Here is a 22,689-nt window from a genome sequence, read left to right as displayed (position 1 = left end):
CTTCTCCCCACTTTCACCTAATTCTGACTTGATCCACAGGCCTGAGCTCCAGCAACCCTGCTCTGGGAGGTCTTCCCAGGCCCCCAGGACCAACCTAGCGTCTCTTCCCTGTGCTCCCAACAGCCCCTGGCTGCCCTCAGCATTGTGTTGGCAAACTGTTGCTCCTGGAGGCTATCCCTGTTGGCCTGAGCCGATTCCATGGAACAGGCCATTTAAGAAACCCAGACATCTGGGGCGCCTGGGTGGCTCATTCGTTAAGCGTCTGCCTTCGGCACAGGTCATGATCCCGGGGTCCTGGGATCGAGCCCCGCATCGGGCTCCCCGCTCGGCGGGAAGCCTGCTTCTCCCTCTCTCACTCTCCCTGCTTGTGTTCCCTCTCTAGCTGTCTCTCTCTCTCTCTCTGTCAAATAAATAAAATAAAATCTTAAAAAAAGAAACCCAGACATCAATGAGTGTCTAACTTCCTTCTGCTCCTGCCATGGAAGGAGGTGTGGTACTTACTGCTTTGGGGGCCACATATGACCCTGACAGCGTGCCCACGCCACTGGTCAGGTCAAAGAGGTCACTCAGGCCACTGCCCATGGATGCTCCTAGGTTGGCTGGGACTGCTGCTGCTGGGGGTGCCACAAAGTTGGGGCCCCCAATCTGAAAAGGAAGGGAAAGGGGTCAGAGGCAGGCATTAGAGGTGGGGACATCAGGGGCCCGGCATGACTGGAGCAACCCGGCACTTTAGAAAATGGGACGGGGCAGGAGGGGGGGCTGCGGGGCTATTGTCACACCAGCTTGAAGTTGCAGAGCTAAGACAGGATGACGGGGGTGGAAAAGAAAGACTGTGCCCTCCCATGACCTGCAAGCCTCCAGCCTTAGGGGTGACCTCTGGGAAAGGGCTGCGACACGGGTAAACTAACCCACAGCCCACTGATAAAAGGAGTACCCGAGACCACTGCTGAGAGGCTGTGCTAAGCGGACAGGAGCACACCCTCTAGGATGTCACAGAGGGCCCGTGGAAACTGAGAGCATGGGTGATCCTTGGGATGACAAGGCAACTTTGTCTTAGGGTACTGAGGATGGGACACTGGATAGAAGGCCATGGCTCAGCAGGGAGGGACTGCTCTGACATCATCCACCCCTTGGGATGCTGGGCCAGGACTCAGCAAGAGCAGAGACAAAGGCTTGGTGGCGCAAGGGTTGAACCATACCCCTTCAGGCTCATCCCCCATCTCCAAGCAGAAGCAGGCAGGGTGAAGAGAACAGGCAGCCACATGCAGAGAGAAAAGCCAGGAAATAAGACAGAGACAAGAGAGAGAAGGAAAGAAAAGATTAGTCACTGCTGCTCCACTGAGAGGAGTCTGGGGCAAGATAGTGCCAGGCTTAAGGGGGGGCCTGGACCATCTCCATGAAGGGCACTACTTCTGGGGCTTCACTCCACCACCCACGTCTTGTGCCATGGCCCTTCCTACCCTTTCCTATGTGATGTCTTGGGGACCTGAGCCAGAGATGGCCAAGTGACAGGGGCTCTGCTACCCCCTCCTGCTGGCTCTACCAGCTGCCTGAAGTCCCAGGGAGATAACCAGTCTAGTCTTAACCACCCCCTTTCTACAGGGGAGAAGGGACTGTCCCTGACCCCTCATGGGCCTCTCAGGCCTCCTGGGCTGTTGCCCCAAGCTGGTGCAGGGTGTGAGAATAAGTGGACACCGGTCTGGCTCCTCTAGCCCTACAGGCTCCAGATCTCTTGGGGCTCAGTGGCCCGGCAAGGGACTAAGTCCCGTGTCTGCCACATACTGTGCACTCTTAGAGGGAAGGTCGCCCGAACTCTTAAAACCTCAGTTTTCTCCCCTTTACGTAGGGAGTGACACAGTCACCTTCGCAGACAGGTGTACCCTGAGGCCCTTGGTTGGTGAATGGCACAGACAGGGTGCTCAGTGATTGCTCCTCTGAAGGTCATTATCAATGTCATCCGGAGAGGGCCCCAGGACATACCAGGCTGTCGAGGCCTCCACCAAGAAGGTCCACAGCTCCCATCTGCACTGAGGAGGTGGCCAGGGGTGGGCCGCTCACCGGGGGGCCGAGGTCCAGGTTGAGGAGGTCACCCAGCAGGTCGCCCTGGGTGGGGATGACATCTGGCTGCTCACCAGAGGGCACTCCGGCAGGGGCTGTCTCAGGGCTCTCTGTGCTCTCGCTCCTGTGACGACACAGGAGGGAGACAGTCAGTGGGGTGGGCGCTGGGCTGTTTCAGGGAGGTCAGAGTCCTCAGTCTCCAGGATAGACACCTGGGTCTCCACACTGTTCCAGAAGGGCTGTCTACAGGCCCTCTCCTCTTCCCCTTTCCCATGCCTGATCCATCTTTTTGCCTCTCCAAGAGATCCAGCATCATGGGGGTGAGTCAAGGGAGGGGCCCTCTGTATTTCCACCACTCAGAGCACTCTAAAGACTGGATGCCTGCCCTGGAGGACTGGGCACCTAGGCCAAACCAACCACCAGGGGGTGGCAGAGGAGGCTGAGAAGAACAGGGCTCTGGAATTAGAATCGGGTCTGAGCCTAGCTGGGCTGGCTGTGGGATGGTGCTCCAGGCCCTCAAGCTCTCTATCCTCTTGTCCTTGTATGTTAAATGGGGATACCTCCTAGAGCTATTGTAAGGATCAAATGAGGCCACCTCGGTAGGTAGTAAACATTCATTAAAAAGTCACTAGAACGGGGGCGCCTGGGTGGCTCAGTAGGTTAAGCGTCCGACTCTTGATTTCAGCTCAGGTCACATCTCAGGTAGTGGGATCGAGCCCCACATTAGGCTCCACGCTCACTATGAAGTCTGCTTGAGATTCTCTCTCCCTCTCCCTCTGCCCCTCCCCCCACTCACGCTCTCTCTCTAAAATAAATAAATTGATTAATTAAAAAAAAAAGTCACTAGAATGGTAATTTCCCTCAGACTCAGGCCTGGCCAGGGGTTACCACATCAGGCCTGAGTGCCTGGGCTAATGAACCGGAAAACTAGGTGGGAAGGCCCAGCCTGGACACTGGCCCACTTCACTCACGAGGCAGTGCGAGGTGGCAGGCTCTTGTGCACCACGCCCCGGCCCCCCTCCACAAAGGCACTGGGAGGCTTATGGTAGACAGACGCCAGGGTGCCAATGTAGCAGATGAGCTCGTCCAGCAGTGTGGGCTCAATGAGGTCCGTCTCTTCAGAGATGAGTGGCTTCTCAGCCAACACCACCTCCTTGGCAGCCACTGGGTCCGTGGAGAGCAGACGCCAGTAGATGTAGCCACGGTCCCGCAAGTCCGGGTTATCAGAGTCCTTAAGCAGTGGGAGGTGATGAGAAGCATATTAAACTCAGAGCAGAGCAACTAGCTGAGAAGGAAGGAGCTCCTCCCAAAACCCCATGACCCAGGCATGGTCACAGTGCTGGCCGACGACACTGATTCTGAGAGTCCCATGAACCTGTCCCTAAACATGGCCTGGCCCCTCAATTTCCTCCCTTAGCCCAGAGTTAAACAGTACATTCCCACTCCTGTCCCCACTCCTCACTCCCCTCCCTAATCTGCCCTCCCTGTCCTACAAATCCTCTGGTTCTCCTGGACCTCCCTCCCCTCTTTTGTTTGCAGTCTGTCTCAACTTCACCCACCTGACCCACTCCATCCTGATTTATCTGTGACTGAGTTCCCTGAGCAGAAATCCTGGATCACTCTAGGGCCAATCCCCCAGTGAGGCCAGTCTTAGGGGCAGGACCTTGGCACAAAGGTCTGGCTGGCTCCTTGGACCAAAGTGCGCCCTGTGGAGTGAGACCTACATGGGGCGCAGCAGAGAGGCTGGGGCACTGACCTGAGTGGCCAAGCTGAGGACCTGCTGCACCAGCTCCTGGGTCTCTGTAGGCTTCTTCAGAAACAGTTTCACGATGGCTGTCAGTAGCTGCAGCTGGACCTGCGGGAAGACAGAGAGGTGACAAGGAAGAAGTAGCAAGGGCTTCATGTGGGGATGGGAGGAAACCAAATGAGGCCTTAAAAGACGGAGAAGGGCATTTTTCAAAGGCCCTGGAAGCTGAGAGCAGCTTTCCTAGGTTTGCAGTTGGCCACAGCACAGACTAAGGCCAGGGGGCTGTCGGTAGTGCTGAGTAGGCTGGACCTTGGCATTACCACTCAGGAAGGAGCTGGCCACAACCATTTGGCAACCCTACCCTAAGGTCCCAGAAACCTGTCCGGGCGCCTAGCCTCACAGTGCCTTAAGGAGTTCGCAACTTAAGAAGGCAACATGTGTAGCCAGTGTGCTTCTTAAAAGGACCATCTGTCAACAAGCGGAGATGGTGCCAGTGACGGATGGGCCAGGAGGGCCCACAGAGTCAGCCAGTCATTGAGGAGCAGGGCTTCTACCAGAAGGTGGGAACCACTCCTGCCCAGCCCTGTCTCTCACCCTGCTGCTGCTGCCTTCACCTGATCATGTGTCCTGCTGCCCTCAGCCTGGCCAACATCTTCTCACCCCTCGGAGCTCATGCTGTCCCCAGCACCCCCACACTTCTGCAGCCTCCTGTACTCCCTCATCAGCACTGCCCCACAGTATTAGAAATGCTTTCCAGCCACCAGCCTGTCCTGTGAAGACAGCCCTCTGAGGGCAGAGATCATGCCTGTCACAGCTGTATCCCTGGTTATTGCTCTATCGAGTGTCCAGTGCAGGTACTTGCTAACTCAAAAAACATCTCTGAAAGAACAATTCTCTGCACATAGTCCTTCCTTAGCCAAATCTCACTTTTGCCAGTCCTGGGACAAGAGGGCAGCCTGAGGCTCCTGAGCCAGGGCTGTGCCAGGGACAGGCCTGTGGCAGGAGGGAAGGAACTGGGCGTGGTCGGCAGGATGAAGGTACACAGAGTGGGCTAATAGCAGGAGGCAAGATGGAGGAGATGTGGTCTGTTTCTGGAATCAAGCAATCCAGAGTCCTTGTCATTTAGTTACACGTGGGCCAACAATAGAGGAGCAGTAGGCTGGCTACTGTCAGGGTAGGGGGCAGCCCAGGGACTAGCTTCTAGAACCTGGCTACAGCCCCTGGCCAGGGAGTCCAGGGGAAGCCATCTATCCTCATTTGGTGGGAAGAAGGGTGGCCTGCTTCAGGAGGTTCTTGTGAGCTCACAAAATCACAACTTATGACTGCTGACTTTGAAGTCAGAGTTACATCACACCTCATTTGAACGTGACTCTGGACAAGTCATACAACTTCTCTGAGTCCGCTTCCACATCTATAATGTCAGTATAAATACCTCACAGGTTTAATGGAGAGTCCATGAGACAAGAACTGTAAACAACCTGTCGTGTATTCTGCTCAATACACAACACCTGTCACCATGGCCATCAATATCACCATAGCCAGCACACAGGGATTCTTTACTGAGTCCTCCTCAACCCAGGTCAGCTGGCTGCCTGGCATCATTCATTACTGTCGGGTTTGGGCCACCAGCCCGAGTCCTCCCACCCCTCACCAACACACTGACACCCCGCATGTTAGCCTGCATGTTCAAGGCAACTCTCCTGCAATGATGCCACTGCCCCTGCCATCCAGACAGGCGAGACGAATGCTGGACTGACATACCACCCTAGGCAAGAGTTTCTGAGCTCCCTGTCCATGGCTGGAGAGGCCTAGGAGCCCAGGACAAGGGGACTCAAAGAGACAATCTAAAGTTCGTTCCCTGGGGCGCCTGTGTGGCTCAGTTGGTTGAATGTACAACTCTTGATCTTGGTTCAGGTCTTGATCTCAGGGTCATAAGTTCAAGCCCCGTGTTTGGCTCCATGCCCAATAAATATAATAATAAATATATATATAAATAAAATATAGGGCGCCTGGGTGGCTCAGTTGGTTAAGCGACTGCCTTCGGCTCAGGTCATGATCCTGGAGTCCCTGGATCGAGTCCCGCGTCGGGCTCCCTGCTCGGCAGGGAGTCTGCTTTGCCCTCTGACCCTGTCCCCTCTCATGTGTTCTCTCTCATTCTCTCTCTCTCAAATAAATAAATAAAATCTTAAAAAAATAAATAAATAAAATAAAATATAAATAAATATAATAAATAAAGTTCCCAAACTGCAAAGCACTAAACAAGTATTCTTATAAAAACTTTGAATGATGGGGTGCCTGGGTGGCTCAGCTGGTTAAGCATCTACCATTAGCTCGGGTCGTGATCCCATCGGGGAGCCTGCTTCTCCCTCTCCCTCTGCTGCTACCCACGCTTGCGCTCTCTCACGCTGTCTCTCTCAAATAAACAGCAACAACAACAACAACAAACTTCGAATGGTGTTGTGAACCCAGCAGGCACAGGGAACTGGCCAGTGAATTAAAACCACCATCACCCCCTTCCAGCAACCATGTGCAGAGCACTGGAGTGGCCAGTTTATACACATCATCCAATCAGCTTTGCAGCAACCCCGCGCTGGAGACAAAGAAACTGGCTTGGCAAGTTTAAGTTGCTCCAGGCCACCCAATGGGGAGGAGCATAGATTAGATTGTTTCCTCAAACCAGGCTCCTGCTCAAGCTTTCCCTTGTCCCACTTCTCTAAGCCTGGGCTCTCCAGCAGGCTTTGCCCAAGGGGGAAGTGGGTACAAAAGTATATGGGCAGAAACACCTCCCAGAGGATATCCTCTGCAGTAATCCCACGCAGGACCTGATTGCAGGGGCAGAAGGGATCCCAAGCCAGGCTCTGCTTCTCTCAGACACAAGCAAGTGAGGAGGCTAATATGGTCAAAGTAAAAGCAGCTCAGGGCAGGCTGACAGCAGACTTGGCAGGTGGTAGTGGGAGTGGGTGATGGTAGGAGTTAGTACTATTATTTTGTGATGGACATCTGTTGTTTTTGCCCACCCAGCATCTAGTCTGTCTTCTGGTAACAGAAATGCTGGCTTTCCTTCAGAGAATCACCCTCCTCTCTGCCCCACAGAGATTGGGATAGGAGTCTGACAGACCTGGCCAATTGGAATCATGGCAATTGGCTCAAGATAATGCAAAGAGGCCTGGACCGCTGCTGGAACTACCAGAGGGAAGGGAGTTAGGGGAGTCACTATGCTGTAAGGACATAGCCTGGAACCACTGACCCCACGTAGGCCTACTCCTGGGAGTCTTCCTAAAGGAGAAGCCACCCCAGGGAGACAGACACAGCCCTGATGCCACCATCTGGGCATCTTCACCCAAGCATGCTGGAAGAGAACACACTCCCAGAACTTACCCGCTACAGGAACCAGTAGGTCCCCTTTGCTGCCTGGACCAATTTACTTTTAAACCAATTCTGATCAACACCAATACTACCATTCATGAATGCTTATCATGGGCTGGGCGCACGTTAAGGACGTTGCACAAAGCATTCCATTTAACTCTCAGAGCAACAGGGTGAGGCAGAGTCTTAGTGTATAGCCACCGAGCCAGGAAGGGACGGAAGAGGGGTTTGGAGTCTGGAGTCTCCTATTCCAAGGCTCATGCTCTGACCTAACAGGTTACACTCCCCAGTTGGGCAGCAAAGATTTCTGCGCTTACAAACACATTTTAAAAGCCCTCTTGCAGGAGCAGACAGTGCCTGGTTCACAGAAAAGGGAATACAAATGAAAAGACGCTTAACCCTACTCAACAGAAATGCAAACAAAACCAACCAAGGTACACCTTGTTGTTCATCAGATTGGCAAAAACAGTTTGCGAATGTACTAGGTTGGCAAGGAGGTAAGGGGAGGGCTATGCCACCTCTGAGATTGGACTCTAAACCAGAACAGTCTCTACACCAAAGGGAATGTGGAACAGCTTCCCACGTCTCCAATGCACAGGCCCTTTCGCCAAAAAGAATTTATCTCACAATTTATCCCCCAGCTATACTCGCAGATGTGCCCTACATAGATTATTCATAGTAGTATTGATTAAAAGAGCAAAAGACTGACACCTACATATCCATCAGGAGAGGCTGGTTAAATAAACATGGAACTATGCAGCCGTAAAGAGTCCCATCAGTTAGTAATAGCACCTTCAGATACATTTTTAAGGGAAAAAGGCAAGGTGCTGTACAATTTGAATGTGTTTAGAGTGCTACCAGTAGTGTTTATTTTTAAGTAATCTCTACACTTAATGTTGGGCTCAAACTCACAGCCCCGAGATCAAAAGTCATACGTATAGCCACATGCTCTACCGACAGAGCCAGCCAGGCGCCCCACAGTATGAGAGGTGGGGTGCCTGGGTCGCTCAGTCGGTTAAGCATCCCACTCTTGATCTCAGCTCAGGTCTCGATCTCAGGGTCATGAGTTCAAGCCCCACGTTGGGGTCCATGCTGCCTGTGGAGACTACTTAAAAAAAATAAAGAGAGACAACATATACACAGTGGATCCTCATTATCTGCAGAGCCTGTATTTTGAATTTGCCTATTTCCTAAAATGTACTTGTAACCCCAAAATCAATGTTTGGGGAGCTTTCATGATCTTTCACAATGAAGTGCAGAGCAGGGAAAAGTTCAAGTTGCCTGAGGTACACACTCCCAGCTGAGGTCAAGGAGGTGATGCTCTACCTTGCTGCTTCCGCTCTCATACCGTAAACGAATGTCCTTTTCACAATCTATTTACTTCCACATCTTTCACATTTTGCTTTTTGTTGGTGATTCACTGTTTAAAATGGCCCCCACCCCAAGGGTCATACTTAAGAAGTGCTGTCTAGTGTTCTGAAGCACGAGGAGGCCGATGTGCCTTATGGAGAAAATATGTGTGTTAGAGAAGCTTTGTGCAGGCCTGAATTATAGCGCTGGTGGCCATGAGTTCAATGTGAATGAATCAACGATACATATTAAATGATGTGTCCCTAAACAGAAACACACAAAAAACAAGATTATGTATTGATTGACAAAAATGTTGTGATCAGAGGCTCAAAGGAACAATGGTCTAGTACTCGCTAATTCAGTGTTTGCAGTGACTTTATAGAACATAATTATCACAAATAATGAGAACCAACTATATACATGTATGTTTACTTGCACATAGGGCTGTGTATTCCTTACACTGTCTCTGGAAAGACAAGAAGAAACCAATAAATGACACTGATGATCTCCGTAAGCAGAACTGGGTCGCCAGGAGAGTGGTAGGAAGAAGACTCTTCACCATATGTCTGTTCATATTTTTTCAATTTTGAAGCAAGTCAATTATTACTTATCCAAAGATAAATATGAAATTAAAGCCCAAAATTTCTGCCTGCCTTCAGTGTCCAGCATCACAGACTGTCCCCACAGTCCCCTGTAGGTAACGCAGGGTGAGAGGAAAAGGGGCCACCCCTGTGAGCCCCACCTCACTTATCTGTCCACACCGTCGGTGCTGTATCACGAAGGTCTGGGCCCTCTCAGCCTTCTCGCTGAGGGGAGGGTTTCAGGGTGGGATGGACTGCAGCGGTACCAAGCTGCCTGTCATGACCCACACCCTGGCCCAAGTCGCCCCACCTGATGGCTCACCTGGGTGCTCTCATCATGGAAGCCCTCCAGGAAGCTCTCCAGCAGCTCATCAGCATTGTCAATTCGCTCGGCGTACTCGCCTACAATCCAAATCATGGCAGCCCGGGCCTCAGGCTCATCCAGGGAGTCCAGGTTCTCACACAGTGTGGCGATCACGCTCTCATACCTAAGAGATGAGCACACGGCCAGCATGTGAGCAATGAAGCAGCCCAGGCAACCCAGAGGAGGCCCAGCAGGGGCAGAGAGAGACAGGAAGCTGCCCCACAAGATCCTGAGAAGGCGGTGAGTAATGGGATTTGAGTTTATCTGTTACATTTAAGTGCTTATTTAGTTTGGAGAGTGGAGGAGGGGTGACTCAGGAGAAGTAAGAAAAAACAATAGGTTTCTTTTGAGAATGCCACCTGTGGCAGAGAAGTCAGGAAGAAGGGAAAGGCTCCTTGTTGCATTTCCTCCCCCCCCGGCCATATGCCTGTCTCCAGCAGAGCCACATCACCCTCACACCGGGAGGGGTGGGCACATACTTGTTGGGGTACTTGCGGAAGATGTCCTTGATGACCACAATGGCTTCCTGGACCACGTAGTTGACCTTGGTTTGGATGAGATCAAGCAGCGTGCTCACACAGCGCTCTGCAGATTGCTGTGGGAAGAGGAATGTGGGCAAGGCCCTTGCACCTACTTCCAACAGAACCTCTGGTGATCATGCCTTGGCCAAGGGCTCCGTCATGTCTTGCCCCCTTCCTTGCCACAGAGGGAAAACAAGAGAACACTCTCCCCAGAAAACAAGTGGGAAAATGAATACAAAATGACAGCCTGAGGACGGCAGGGACCTAGAGAGACAGAATTAGACTGAGAAGACCAGTAGGGCTCCTGAGAGTGGGGCGGGTATCTGAAGTGCTTCCAGGCCAAGCCTCGAGGGCAGTGACTATGCTTCAGCCTGACACTGCCTCACTTCTACTTGTTTCCAAAATGGGCCCCTATGACCAAAAAGAGAAAGTCTCTACCCCACCCCTTATTCCAATATGCTGCACTAATGCCCTTGTGGGAGAGATTGTCAGGATGCCATCATAAGCACCAAGGGGAAAATGCCTCAAGGGGCTGGGCTGGGGTGACCAGCTGTCCGAGGATCTCCCAATCCCCAGTGGACTAACTTAAAGTCAGCTCAGTGGTCAAGGAACGTCACCATAGGCAGAGAACAGGAGGGATGAAATGTCAGGACACAGGGGCTGGACAGCCCTTGGGAGCTTGGAGAAAAGGGCATATGGATAATCGAATCATGATTATTGCTAAAATGTTCAGCAGGCAAAGAACCCTGCTCCAAAACCCCATGAAGTGAAAGCTAAGTCTACCAGGGCCATCACCAGCTGGGGCTGCCCCACCATCTTAGCTAATGCTGCAGGAGAACCCATGGTTAGGTTTGTTTCATGTGCAACAACTTGAAGGCCTAAAGGTGATCAGAGAGAGAGGAGGAGCCCAAGCAGATCTGCACAATGGGGGCCTTGGGGCCTCCAGTGGTGACCCTCAGGCCTTCCGGGACCAGGAGTAGCTGGCAGGTTCTGCTAGAATCAGACTGGTTTCCTGGTTTCAGCTTCCTTTCCCTTCCTCTCCCCCTACAGAGGACAGTCCCAGAGCCTCACCTCCACCTTAATGGCACAGCGCCCGATGGCTCGCACAGCCTTCCGTACAAAGTCCACATCCACCTCTGTTGCATACTCTTTCAACTCTGCCAGGACCTGTGGCCCAAACAGAGAAGACGGGGTTGGCGGGGCAGGGGGCGTGTGTGTGTGGGGGGGGCGGAATCTGCCAGAGTAACCAACATGCCTGGACAATGGGTATGCACAGACCCCTAGAAGGATGGGATTCTGCCTCCTGCTCGAAAAAGGGCCAAGGGAAGGACACAGCTATCAGGTGCCCCAAGAGGAAAGCAGGGAAGAACTAGTTGCTGGGACCGGACAACCCTTGTTTAGGCTGAGCTAGCTAACACAGCCACTTAACTACTACTTTTCAGTGGATGGATAATAAGTAATAGTAGGGAGAACAAATGCTTTAATCACAAAAATATCAGTTAAGATTTGTTCAGTGCTTGCTTACAGAGCCCTGTGCTAAAGCACTCTTTGTGAGATGAACAGTTACCAGTGAGACCAGGCAGCCCGCTCAGACACCACAGTTTGGTGGTGTTGTTGCTGTCCAACACCAAAGCTCATGCCCCTGGCCACAGCCCTCTGCTGACCTGGGCGATGTTGGCCTGGGAGGCCAGGCGGATCATGATATCCAGCTTCTCCAGCTTCACATAGATGGGGTCATTGTATTTCACAAAGAAGACCTTCATTTCGTGCTTCAGGATCTCAGGCCTGGTGGCAAGACAGGATTGTCCAAAGAGCAACAAGCAAGGCAAAGCTCTGTGAGAAAACCCCTTCCATGTTTACTGGGGCGTTTCTGGGGTCTAAGGTAGATCCTGACATCCGTGAAGGCAGTCTCTGCCACAGCTGCACGTTCCTGGGAGAGGGTCCACTGACTGGCCTGCGCCCAGGTTCTGACTGGCCATTGTATGTCCAACCATATCCCAGGACGGGAAGAGGGAATATGAGCAAGAGAGAGTTCATATTCGAGAGGTAGCAGGCAGCAGGCGATGGGCATGGGAATCAGACCTCCATGCCAATCCCAGCTTGTGACCTCAAGCCTCTGCTTCCTCACTCATGAAATCAGAATGACACCATGTAGGAAGTGTTACCACTGCAGGCCTCAGTCTCCAGTCTTAGAAAGGCCTGGTGTCTGGGAACTCTGTTTTGGGGAGTGTTCCACTGTTCCCTAAATAATAAAGGCGGCTAACTGTGCCTAGACTGTTTGTATAAACCATATGATTTATGCTGAGTATCTGCCTTCCTTCTGGGAGTCTGAGATTTTGGTAGGTGACTATGTGATCAGCCCCCAGTAAAAACCCAGGGTGCTGAGTCTCCAATAGGCATCCCTGGGCAGAAAAATTACACACATGCTGTTGGATCTTGCTGCTGGGAGACGAAGTGCTCTGTGTGACCCCCTTCATGGGAAGGAAGGAACATAAGGAAGCCTGTACATGGATTCCTCCAGACTCCGCCTGTGTATCCTTGCTATGTCCATACTAAATCTAAGCCGTGAAAACAACTATATGCTGACTCCCACGAGTCCTTCTAGTGAGTCTCTGAACGTGGGGGTCGTCCCAGGGACCCTGACAGACGCCTACATCACAGCGCTGTTGTGAGAGTTAGATGGGAAGCATCTAGCATGATCGATGCCTGCCTCAGAGAAGGCACCTGCTACAGGGGAGCTGTCAGTCACCAGTGTTGCTGCTCCTCTCTCAAGTGGTACCACCCACCTCGTTTCTCTTAGATGAGGAAACCTGAATGTGGAGGGACTCGCACCAGGTCACACATCTAGTGCTAATAAGGGTGTAATCGAGAGTCACCACCCTCAACTCCTATTTCTCTGCCCTTTCCAGAACTGAAGAAAGGAAGGGAAAAAAATGAGGACAGCCGGTGAGTAGGGGAGAAGACACAGCAGAGAGAAAGGAGGGACCCTACCCAGGCAGCACTCAGTGCTGCTGTGCAAGCTGCAGGGAGGTCCTGGCAAAGCAAGGAGCCTTTGTCGTGCCTGGTGGGGGAGATAGGGTCCCAAGCTGGGGCAGTGGACATGGTTTCTGCAATCAGGACCTGGCAAAAGCTGCCCGACCACATGGGGACTGGACCAGATGGTGCCTGGGCAACATGGTCAACTTCTTAAGAGATTTGCCATGTTAAATATAGCACAGGGAGCCCTTCATGCTGATAGGGATCTACAGGTCACTACACCTTGCTAAATCCCACACCGAAATGAATCCCTAGTCTCATGGCTTTGTTTAGGCACTCAAAAAGCGTTCCCAAATTTGCCTCCCAACTGCTACGATTCCACTGATATCTCTGGGTCCCCAAGAGTGTCCTAAGAACCAGAATCATGCTACAAGGACAGGAAGAAGTGCTGTCTTCCAAGAAAAAATGTCTACAAGAGGCCCTTACTCTGTGCCCAGCAAAGGGGCTGCTGTAATACATGGACGCTCATGAGTTAGTTGCTGAGTGAGCCATTTGACCAAATAGGCTGGGAGGAGAACTCCAGAGACCAGCCCCATTCTGTTTTCTGGAATGTTCCAGAGAACCCCTCCTATTCTGGGCCCCTCAGACCGGTACTGCTGTTTTTCAGCTCTCCCCATCCTGGGTATCAGGTACCTTCTCTTAGGAGCAGTGGCTTCCAGCTGTGGCTGTTCCCATGGGGCCAACAGAAATGGGCTTCTTCCTTTTTTTTTTTTGAAGTAGGCTCTATGCCCAGTGTAGAGCCCAATGCAGGGCTTGAACTCACGACCCTGAGATCAAGACCTGAGCTGAGATCAAGAGTCAGATGCTTAACTGACTGAGCCCCCCAGGCACCGCCGGATATGGGCATCTGATCTGAGTGACTCTCACATACCCCTCCTCAGGCCCAAGGCCAATGCAAAGTCCACAGTACCTCACTACTCTGGGGTCCTCCAAACTCAGAGAATTTGGCTAATGCTATAGACTCTGTCCCCAGCAAAAATACACACACAGAATCTTACACACTGTTTCAGGAGGGTTCTGTGGACTGTGGAGCCATCACGCTGGTCTTGACCTGATCTGCTACCTCATTAGGCTAAGCCAGGGTTTCTCACCCTCAGCACTACTGACAGTTTGAGCTGGATGGTTCTCTGGGGGTGGGGCTGTCCTGCACACTGTAGGATGCTAAGCAGCATCCTTGGCCTCTGCCTATTAGGTGCCAGTGGCAACCCCTGAAGTCTGACAACCAAAAATGTGTCCAGACATTTCCAAATGTTCTCTGGGGGACAAAGCTGCCTGTGGCTAAGACTCCTGGGTTCAGCTACTGAGACTTCCTACACAGCAACAGGTCAGTTTCCCTTTAGTGTCCTGTTCCTAGGAGGAGACATCCCTCCTCCCCGCCGCCCCCAGGCACACACCCTGCACACATGCGGCAGTCTGGGTACCTTTTCTGTACGATGAGGTTGATGTTGCGCAGGGCCACGTACTGCAGCTCAGGCTCGGCTGACAGCAGCGTGACCAGGGGCGGGGCCAGCTTCTTCAGCAGTGTGCCGTAGTAGTCCAGGTCCTTGGACAACATCTCCATGAACTTCATCAACACCTTCACAGCAGACAGCACCACAGCAGAGTTGGCGTGGGAGAGCCTGGGGGTGACCCGCTCACAGATGCTGGGGTCCATTCCAAGGGGGGCAAACAGGAGAGACAGACAAGGGCAACACCCTGGTTTTAGTTATTGAGAGAGTATGTTTCCTGTAGGAGGATCTAGATCCTGCTTCTGATGCTTGTTAACTGACCCCAACAGGTTAAAACCACTCTGAGTCTCAGTTTCCTCGTCTAGAAAACGGAGATGATGGGGACATCTTCCCAGGGTTGCTGAGGGCTTACGTGAGTCAATGCACATAAAGCCCCAAGCATCATGCACGGTAGTTAATAAATACTGGGGAAGTGTCAAGCCCCTCCCTTCCCCCACCCCGTGGCAAGGGCATTCAAAAGGTGCAAGATATCATGTTGGTTACGACCAAAGGTCAGGGGAGACCCAGCCGGGTGACCTGCATGACTTCATCCACCTTCTTAGCCAGTGTTTCCTTACCTGTAAAATGTGGACAATGACGGGGCAGCTTTCACAGAGGTGCTTCAAGGAGCATCTAATGCATAGGAAGCACTCGGCAGAGCCCCAGCCACCCAGAAAGATCCAATGAATGGTGACTCTGGTGCTATCCACCTCCTTTACTCAGCCCAAGGTGACCGGGGTCTCTGTCAACAACCAGATGCTTGGAGTTTTACATGCTTTACGTGCGCTGGCTTCTGTTCTGTCTGTACCATGCTGAGCAGGGAGCTGACTGCCTGGCTCTGGGCTCCCTTGAGATGTGTCTGAGGATGGTCTGTGGGGCAAGGCCCTGGCAAAGGGCCCAGCAGAGGTCTGAGGCCCAGCTCATGGTTGGAGCCCTGAAAGGACCAGGTCCCACTGGGCTGGCAAGCAAAGAGCAGCCTGCTCACCTCTGGGCCTCCCGGTCATCCTTGGGTGTATAGTTGGCCAGGCAGTCCAGGATGAAGATCTGGCCCCACTCGGTGCACTCGTTCAGGGCTGTCAGCAGCTTATTAATGGACTGCGGGTTCAGATCAAGCAGGTTGCTGCTGGGGTGAGACTCAGCGATCTCTGAGAGGGCAGCCACTGCGTTTGCCACCACCTGGTTGAGAGGGTGGAAGGGGCAGAGGCTGGGGGCATTGCTCGGGCCAAGGGACATTGGGGCTAATCATGCTGGCAGGTCAGAGGTTGAATATCCTGAAAGGAACAGGACCCGATGGACAGGGTCGGCAGCATGAAGACCCACTCCAAGCACTCACTCTACTGACTCCCCTGTGAGCCAGAATGAACGTTAAGTGCCCCCACCAGTGAAAAAAAAAGAGGGAAAATAAAAGAAAGATCCAGCTCTAAATGCCTGGCAACAGAAAACATTCCTAGCTACCTAACAAACAGCCCATGCCTACCAGCTACAACAGCTCACTTAGGGGAGTGTCAAGTGTGCTTCTTGGAGCTAGAAGATTCTTGCAGAGCTCCTCAGGGCTCCTAGTAACAGATGGGGGCTGGAATCCAGAGGGGTTGCCACGTTAAGCACTGGGCTCTCAAACCATTTCTACCAGAGCAGCTATTTTTATGTGTGTTCTGCAGGGTTTTCACCTTTTCCGTGTAACAGACAGTGCTCCAATGGCCAATCCTGTACTGGCCACTCAGGGTCCATGTGTGATCAGTGTTTCCATAGGACAGAGGGGAAAGGCTGGGCTGAGGGGTCTGTGCATTTCACTTTATTTATTTATTAAGATTTTATTTATTTATTCATGAGAGAGACATGCAGAGGCAGAGGGAGAAGCAGGCTCCCCGCTGAGCAGGGAGCCCGATGCGGGACTCGATCCCAGGACCCTGGGATCATGACCTGAGCCGAAGGCAGATGCTTAACCATCTGAGCCACCCAGGCACCCAGTGTGAATTTCACTTTAAATAGGGCCTGGTGAACTGCCCTCCAAACTGCTGCCACACCCCCGTCCTCCCAGCCACATCCTGGTGCCCTGCCCTCCAGGCTATGCTACATCAAGGGTGACCCTCTGCAACCCTGCAACCCCAGAGATGTGAGGAAAGGGAAAAGAACCCACATTCAGAGCTCACTGATGATCTCAGTGAGAAGACAGTGACAATGACAGTGACTGGAAGGGGAAGGAGCACACTAGTTTTGGTTGCATGCCCACTGTTACCTTCACAGCTTAAGCCTCACAGCACTCCTGCCAGCCACGGAGAGTTAGATCCATCTTACTGATGAAGAAAAGAGGACTCTGGAAGGTTAGGCAGACTGCCCAAGGTCATAGAGCTCATGTGAGAAAGGGCGCAGAGAAGGGAATCCAGGTCTAACTTCCTCCAAAGATGGTGCCTGAACCACTGCAGGCACGAGAACAATTAGCCTACCAAGCAAGGCTCTGACTTCCAGGAACCGGGGAGTGCCTGGTGGAGGATGAAGCCAAAGTGTTCCCAAGCAACCCAGGAGGTAGTGGAAGTGGCATGGTGGGTGGCAACAGCTTACCATGGGGTTCGAGTCAGAGATGAGGTCTTTCAGGGTGTCCAGGAAACCCTGATCCTCTACCAGCTGGGCATTGATGTCGTGGAGCTTGGCTACACACACAGCTGCTGTTTTGCGCACGTATGGGTCCTCGTCCTTCAGGCACTTCCGGAGTGGCTCACACAGGTACTCTGTGATCTTGTCAACGCGGATGCAGCCCATGGTCCGCACAGCCAGGGCCCGGATCAGGGGATTAGGATCCTCACAATCCTGAGGGGAACCAGCCATTGGCCGGGGGTAGGGGCAGGCTCGGCAACATCAGACACTGCTGTGGGATCTCCCACCAACTGTGGCCAACAGCACTAAAAGTAAGTGCCATGTGTGGGCATTTAGCATTTGCCAGATGCTATGCTGAGGCTTTGTGTATGGTTGACTCTGATTCTCACAGCAAGCATACAATACTGTTCCCGTTTTACAGGTGAAGCAGCCGAGGCTCGCAGGAAGACTGGGAGCTCACCCAGTCACAGAGCAGAGCCATGATTCAAACCCATATCCATCCAGCACCATAACCCACAGAATCCCTCATATGCCTGCATCTGAGCATTGCGGGGCGAGGAGAGCTAGGAAGGTTCTAAAGGTACACAGAACTGACACTTCAAGTCTCTGTTTGCTCCTTAATCTAGATGGAAAACACAAAAAGGGGCAAAGTCTAGAAGGGGAACAGAGAAGCTCTCAGATGCTTGCTGAATCCTGCCCTGGCAAAGGATGTAGGACAATGGTGCATCCCAGGGGGACATGGGGGTCAATACAGGCCTTAGGCTACCTCACACAGAATGAGTTAGGGTCTATAGCAACTTATTTTCTGAGAAAGTGGGAGCCCTCTGCTGGAGGACTAGGAGGCCCTCAAACTGGAAAGGAGACTGAGTGTTTTTACTCAGGGCCATAGTGTCCCACCCCGAGACGGAGGGAAGATGGAGCAGTGAACACCTATGCCCTTCTTCCCACCAAGCTCCTACTCACCTTCACAAAGGTGTTGACAGCCATGATGGCCATGTCGGGCTGACTCTTGGCGTAGTTCATCAAATACAAGTACACCAGCTTCTTCAGCTCCAGGTTGTCTGTCTGCATACAGTTCACCACGTCAGGGAAGAGGGCACTGGAAAGTCAAAATGCATGAGTCTAGGTAAGGCTGAAGAAAGGAAAATTTTTCAGAGAGCTAATGGGGGGTTTGGGGTGGGGGCGCAGAGACAGTGGATGGGAGAGAAAGAAAAAAATAACAGGACTTCCTAGTAAAAGGGAGGACATCAGCTATGCTGTTACCATGAACACTTATGGGTAGCACTGGAACCCAAAAGGTGACTTGAAAAGCAAATCCTCTGTTCTTTTCACAAAGTTCATTCATATACTAGCTCTATAACCCATTAGGCCTGGCTCAAACCCAGCTCTGCCTCCTGCTAACTGTATGAAATTGGGAAAATTCCTTCATCCCCCACCCCATGTCTCAGTTTGCTCACCTGCAGGAAAGGTGCAACAAAACCCCATTACACAGGGCCCTTGTGATAATTAAAGAAGACAACATATTTCAGGTATCTGGTCCTTGACATCTAAGAGGTGCAGAATATATGAAAACAACTATTTTCCTTCCCTGATACTTAACGTCGCCCCCTTATATTTGGGCTGCTGGTTCCAGAAGGCTGTAGGGAAGCAGGGATGGGCCATGCTGCTTTCACGAGGTGAAAACTAGCCCAGCATGTACAGAGCATGCGCTATATGTTGGGCTTGGCACTAAGGGCTTTATATACGTGATCTCAATTAACAGCCCCAAGAAGCCAGTGTGTTATCCCCATTTTACAGAAGACAATACTGAGGCTCATAAATGTCAAATAACCGCCTGAGGAGCCAGGTCTGGCTCTAAAACCTGTGCTCACGACTGCTGTTATTCTGGGTGGAACCCTTCCCAACACGGAACCCCAGAGTCCCAGAGTCCCAAACCCCTTGAGATGCGAAATATGCTTCGAGGTCAATTTTCTCTCTCTGGAATCATCACCTCCCCTCTTAAGTCTTGTGACTTAGTGGCCGAGGACATGGTAGACTTAAAGAGGTCAAAGTGAGCTCCCTAGGCTCCCTTAGGAAGGAACCCAGTTGATGCTGACATTGATGCATCACCTTGGAAGATGAAGAACCAGGAAGAAAGAGGAGGGTGGAGAGGAGGAACCACTGATGGGCCCGTCACATCAGCACAACAAGTTCACTTGAGACAGAAGAACAAAGATGCTTCCTCTGTGAGGAGGTGACAGCAGTGTTCTAGTTGAAGGGGAGAGTGGCTCTGTCCTGGAAGGATGTGACTTGGAAGGAGGTCCAGTTCTCCAGCAGACGCCCAATCCTTTTGCCACTCTTGTCTATAGCAGGTCTCTCTGCAGAACTGTTTCTACTGTGGCGTTGTCAGGAGGTCCCTTGCTGAGGTGGCAAGAGGATAGGACAATCCGTGGAGAAGTCTGGAGAAGTGTGATCCTGACATGCGGTCCGGATGAGGAACTGCTCCACATCAGCGCCCAGGCCTGTGAGGCACGGAGCTGGGCAGCATAAGGGCACAGAGGAGAGGGTATGGGTGGAAACGCCCTGGATTTGGATTTCAGAAGAGCTGGGCTTGAGTCCTAGTTCTGCTATTAACCACGGGACTGCTAGGCAGTCACTATACCCCTTCTTTATCTGGTTTCCTTGGCAGGAAACACACCATTACCTACAATATGGGAATTTTAAGTATCTGAAGGTTTTCTGCACACTCTCAAATACTGTGCAACTGTTAGGTTGTTGCAGAATCTGGTCCCTGTCCTCGAGGACTTTATGACATAGTGGGCAGGTAAACACAAGTACACATAAGAAAAAGACAGTCTAGAATTAGTGCCGGGTGACAGGAACACAGAGCAAATGCTGCACATTCACGCCAGTGCGCTGGGGTGACGAGGGAGGGCAACAGGGAGACCTTGAATGGGTTGTTGATGGGAAACAAGCTGGTAAATGGAAAAGAGACATTCTACACAGGGGAAAAGCACGAGCAAAGGTGAGGCAGCAATGCTACATATGGCCTGCTCTGGAAATCAGATGCAAACCAGAGGCTGCAAAGCGGCGACAAATCTGATGAACCCCATCTGCAGGCACGTGTTAGTGTCACTGCAGTGTTTGTTTGTTTAGTATCATCTGGCAATCTAAACAAATAAGGAAATTTAAAATGAAAAATCTAGATTTCTTATTCTTTTAAAAAGCCAGGCCTGCCCACGCTGGGTTCATTTTCCCCAGCTGGCAGCAATCCTTTGGAATTTCTGCAGGGTCCCTGCCACATCCACTTCATGGCTTGTTACCTTTTTGACCTTGCCCACCTCCCTCACCGTGCTGCCGCCCGACCCCGGTAGCATCGGACCCAGGACCCCTCTGTACCTGAAACCTTCTGTTTGGAAAGGGGGTTCATGAAGGGAGCCACAGGTCCCCAGAGATACCGTCAAGGAGCCATCTGAACTAGACCCGAGCTATGAAGCCCCGCTCTAGCTGCCACCCGGCCTACGCCTGCACACCTGACATCTTTGCCCACGGTCATTGACGCAATCACTTTCTTTACCGCCTCCTTCTTCTTCTCCTTCTTGTCACTGCTGAGCTCTGCCTTCAGCTCGAAGATCTCCCCTAAAAAAGGAGGCAGGCATGAGTGATCCACGCCCACCCTGCCAGGGGGCCACTCCCAGTCCCCAAATTCCAAAAGAATGGGAGGCAAGAGGCAGGTAAGAGGCTCTGTGCTGCCAGCGGAGGGCAGCTTTAGGACCTTGGCCTCAGTGACAGAGGTGGCAGAGAGGGACAACTCTGAGGAGGGCAGCTTGGAGGCCGTGCTGGAATGAGCAGAGGGAACTGTGGAAGCGACAAAGGTTCTGAGGGAGACAAGAAGTGTGAGGACAGGTCCTGCGCAGCCAGTTAAAAACATTCAGAGGAAAGCAAAATTCTCCTCAGCTTCCACCCTCACCCAAAGCCCTCAAGGCGGTGTGTGATGGAATCTGGGACTGAAGTTCTGAAGGGAGAGGGCAGGATTTGCTCGATTCCCACACTTGGCTTTTCCTGTTTTCCTAGAACCTCCAGTTAAAACAGCTCACTCAGGGTTTCATTTCCTGAGCCACAATCGGTTGCTCAGCTCTGAAAATGGGAATTCAGCTGCCCCATGAGGGCTCGAGCGCATAATATGCTTTTCTTAAGAACTTGATGATCTGGGAAAAACAAATGAGGAAATAGGGTTGTTCAGGGCCCAGATAACCCCAACGACAGGTTACAAAGGCAGACTTTGGAATCAGCCAGGCCTCCTGCCCTCAAAACAGCAGCCACCAGGATTTCCTGAGCCTTTCTCTCAGGCAGGCACCACACTTTTCCCCATTTCTCATTTCATCCTCATGACAACGCTGCGTTTCCCCCCATTGTATGGATGAGCAAATGGAGGCTGTGACTTGCCCAAGAACACACCGCTAGTAGCAGTAGGGCCAAGATTCAAAATCGCATCTGCCAGCTCCAAAGCCCATATGCTCGGGCCAACCAAGGATATCACTTTGCTTCTCTGAACCTGTTTCCTTGTCTAATCTCTCTACTTTGACTGGGGCAGTGGATTCTCTCATTTAACACTCAGATGTAAAATGCTCATCTCAGTGCCTGGCACTCAGTGGCCTGCATTAAAGGTGACTGCTATTGTTATTTGCCATGTGACCCTTGGCTTGGATTCCTCTTGGAAGAGTCCTGAGCTTCCCTCTCAAGTTACTTGGGGGTGGGAATAAAGCCAAAGACTGTCATGTGGGGGGAAGTTCTGAAGAAGTTCTAGATGGATTTACAGTGAGAAAAAGAAAACTTGCAGGTTTTTATCATGACTGAACAATGTGGTGCTTGGGAAAGAACTTAGATGACAGACAGCAAACAAAGTTAATTAAGAACAATCACACAGTAGAGCCCAGGGCAAGGCCACACTGAGGATATTGCTCAACAGAGCCAGGAGGAATCTGCAGACCTTGCAGTTCAGACGCTTGACTTCTGTAGGACTGGAGGGACACATGCCCTTCCCCTGCAAGAGACTGAGGGGGCCCTGTCTCCCTGCTGCGGGATCTAACAGACCATGATGACTTTGACCCTGGGTCCTGCTGCAGGGCTGTCCCAGCTTTGCTCAAAGCGTTTGGTCAGATTTAATACAACTGGCCGTCAATTGATGGATCTAGGCCTGAGTCACTTCAGTTCTAAGAAAGCTGATGAGGTGAACTTCGGATCTGCCTGTTGCCAAAACGTCTCTTTCCTCTAATGGGCCCCAAATCCAATCAGTCACCAAGCCTACCTCCTCAATCGCATACAAAGCATCTGATTCTCTCTACCCACAATGCTACACCCCAGCCCACCCCCTCCCCCAGCTCAGCTACTATCATCTCTCATGGCAGCTGTGGTACTGGTCCCCCTGCCTCCCCAAATCTTCACCCCTTCAATTCTTTACTAGAAACTGCCTTGGACCTTCTCTTGCTTAAGACCATCACTGATGTCTGGTTTGGACCCAGGCATCCCTCTAGAGACTCAAAAGATAACCCACAAAAACCCCACCACTGATACTCCAATACACTTAGCACTAGGTTCACCCCCTCTG

General features: G+C 51.9%; 1 protein-coding gene across 4 annotated transcripts in view; it reads right to left on the bottom strand.

Moving 5' to 3' along the window:
• Positions 1–22,689, bottom strand: part of AP1B1 (adaptor related protein complex 1 subunit beta 1) — an 81,522-nt gene that overhangs the window by 10,691 nt on the left and 48,142 nt on the right. For 3 of the 4 annotated variants that reach the window (XM_081801873.1, XM_081801872.1, XM_081801875.1), the window contains 14 exons: positions 20,615–20,720; positions 18,066–18,201; positions 17,070–17,315; positions 15,496–15,686; positions 14,445–14,666; positions 11,652–11,772; positions 11,059–11,154; positions 9,946–10,061; positions 9,425–9,590; positions 3,815–3,913; positions 3,030–3,289; positions 1,981–2,182; positions 1,200–1,220; positions 502–645 (listed from right to left, as the gene is read on the bottom strand). In XM_081801873.1, coding sequence (XP_081657999.1) covers positions 502–645; positions 1,200–1,220; positions 1,981–2,182; positions 3,030–3,289; positions 3,815–3,913; positions 9,425–9,590; positions 9,946–10,061; positions 11,059–11,154; positions 11,652–11,772; positions 14,445–14,666; positions 15,496–15,686; positions 17,070–17,315; positions 18,066–18,201; positions 20,615–20,720 — 2,126 coding nt within the window. The remainder of the gene's footprint in view (positions 1–501; positions 646–1,199; positions 1,221–1,980; positions 2,183–3,029; positions 3,290–3,814; positions 3,914–9,424; positions 9,591–9,945; positions 10,062–11,058; positions 11,155–11,651; positions 11,773–14,444; positions 14,667–15,495; positions 15,687–17,069; positions 17,316–18,065; positions 18,202–20,614; positions 20,721–22,689) is intronic. The other variant, XM_081801874.1, reaches the window with a different exon arrangement.

Source organism: Leptonychotes weddellii, chromosome 13 (genome assembly GCF_054177405.1).
Source record: "Leptonychotes weddellii isolate Sample4059 chromosome 13, ASM5417740v2, whole genome shotgun sequence".
NCBI classification, from domain to species: Eukaryota; Metazoa; Chordata; class Mammalia; order Carnivora; family Phocidae; genus Leptonychotes; species Leptonychotes weddellii.
This window is presented reverse-complemented; position numbering and strand designations above follow the sequence as displayed.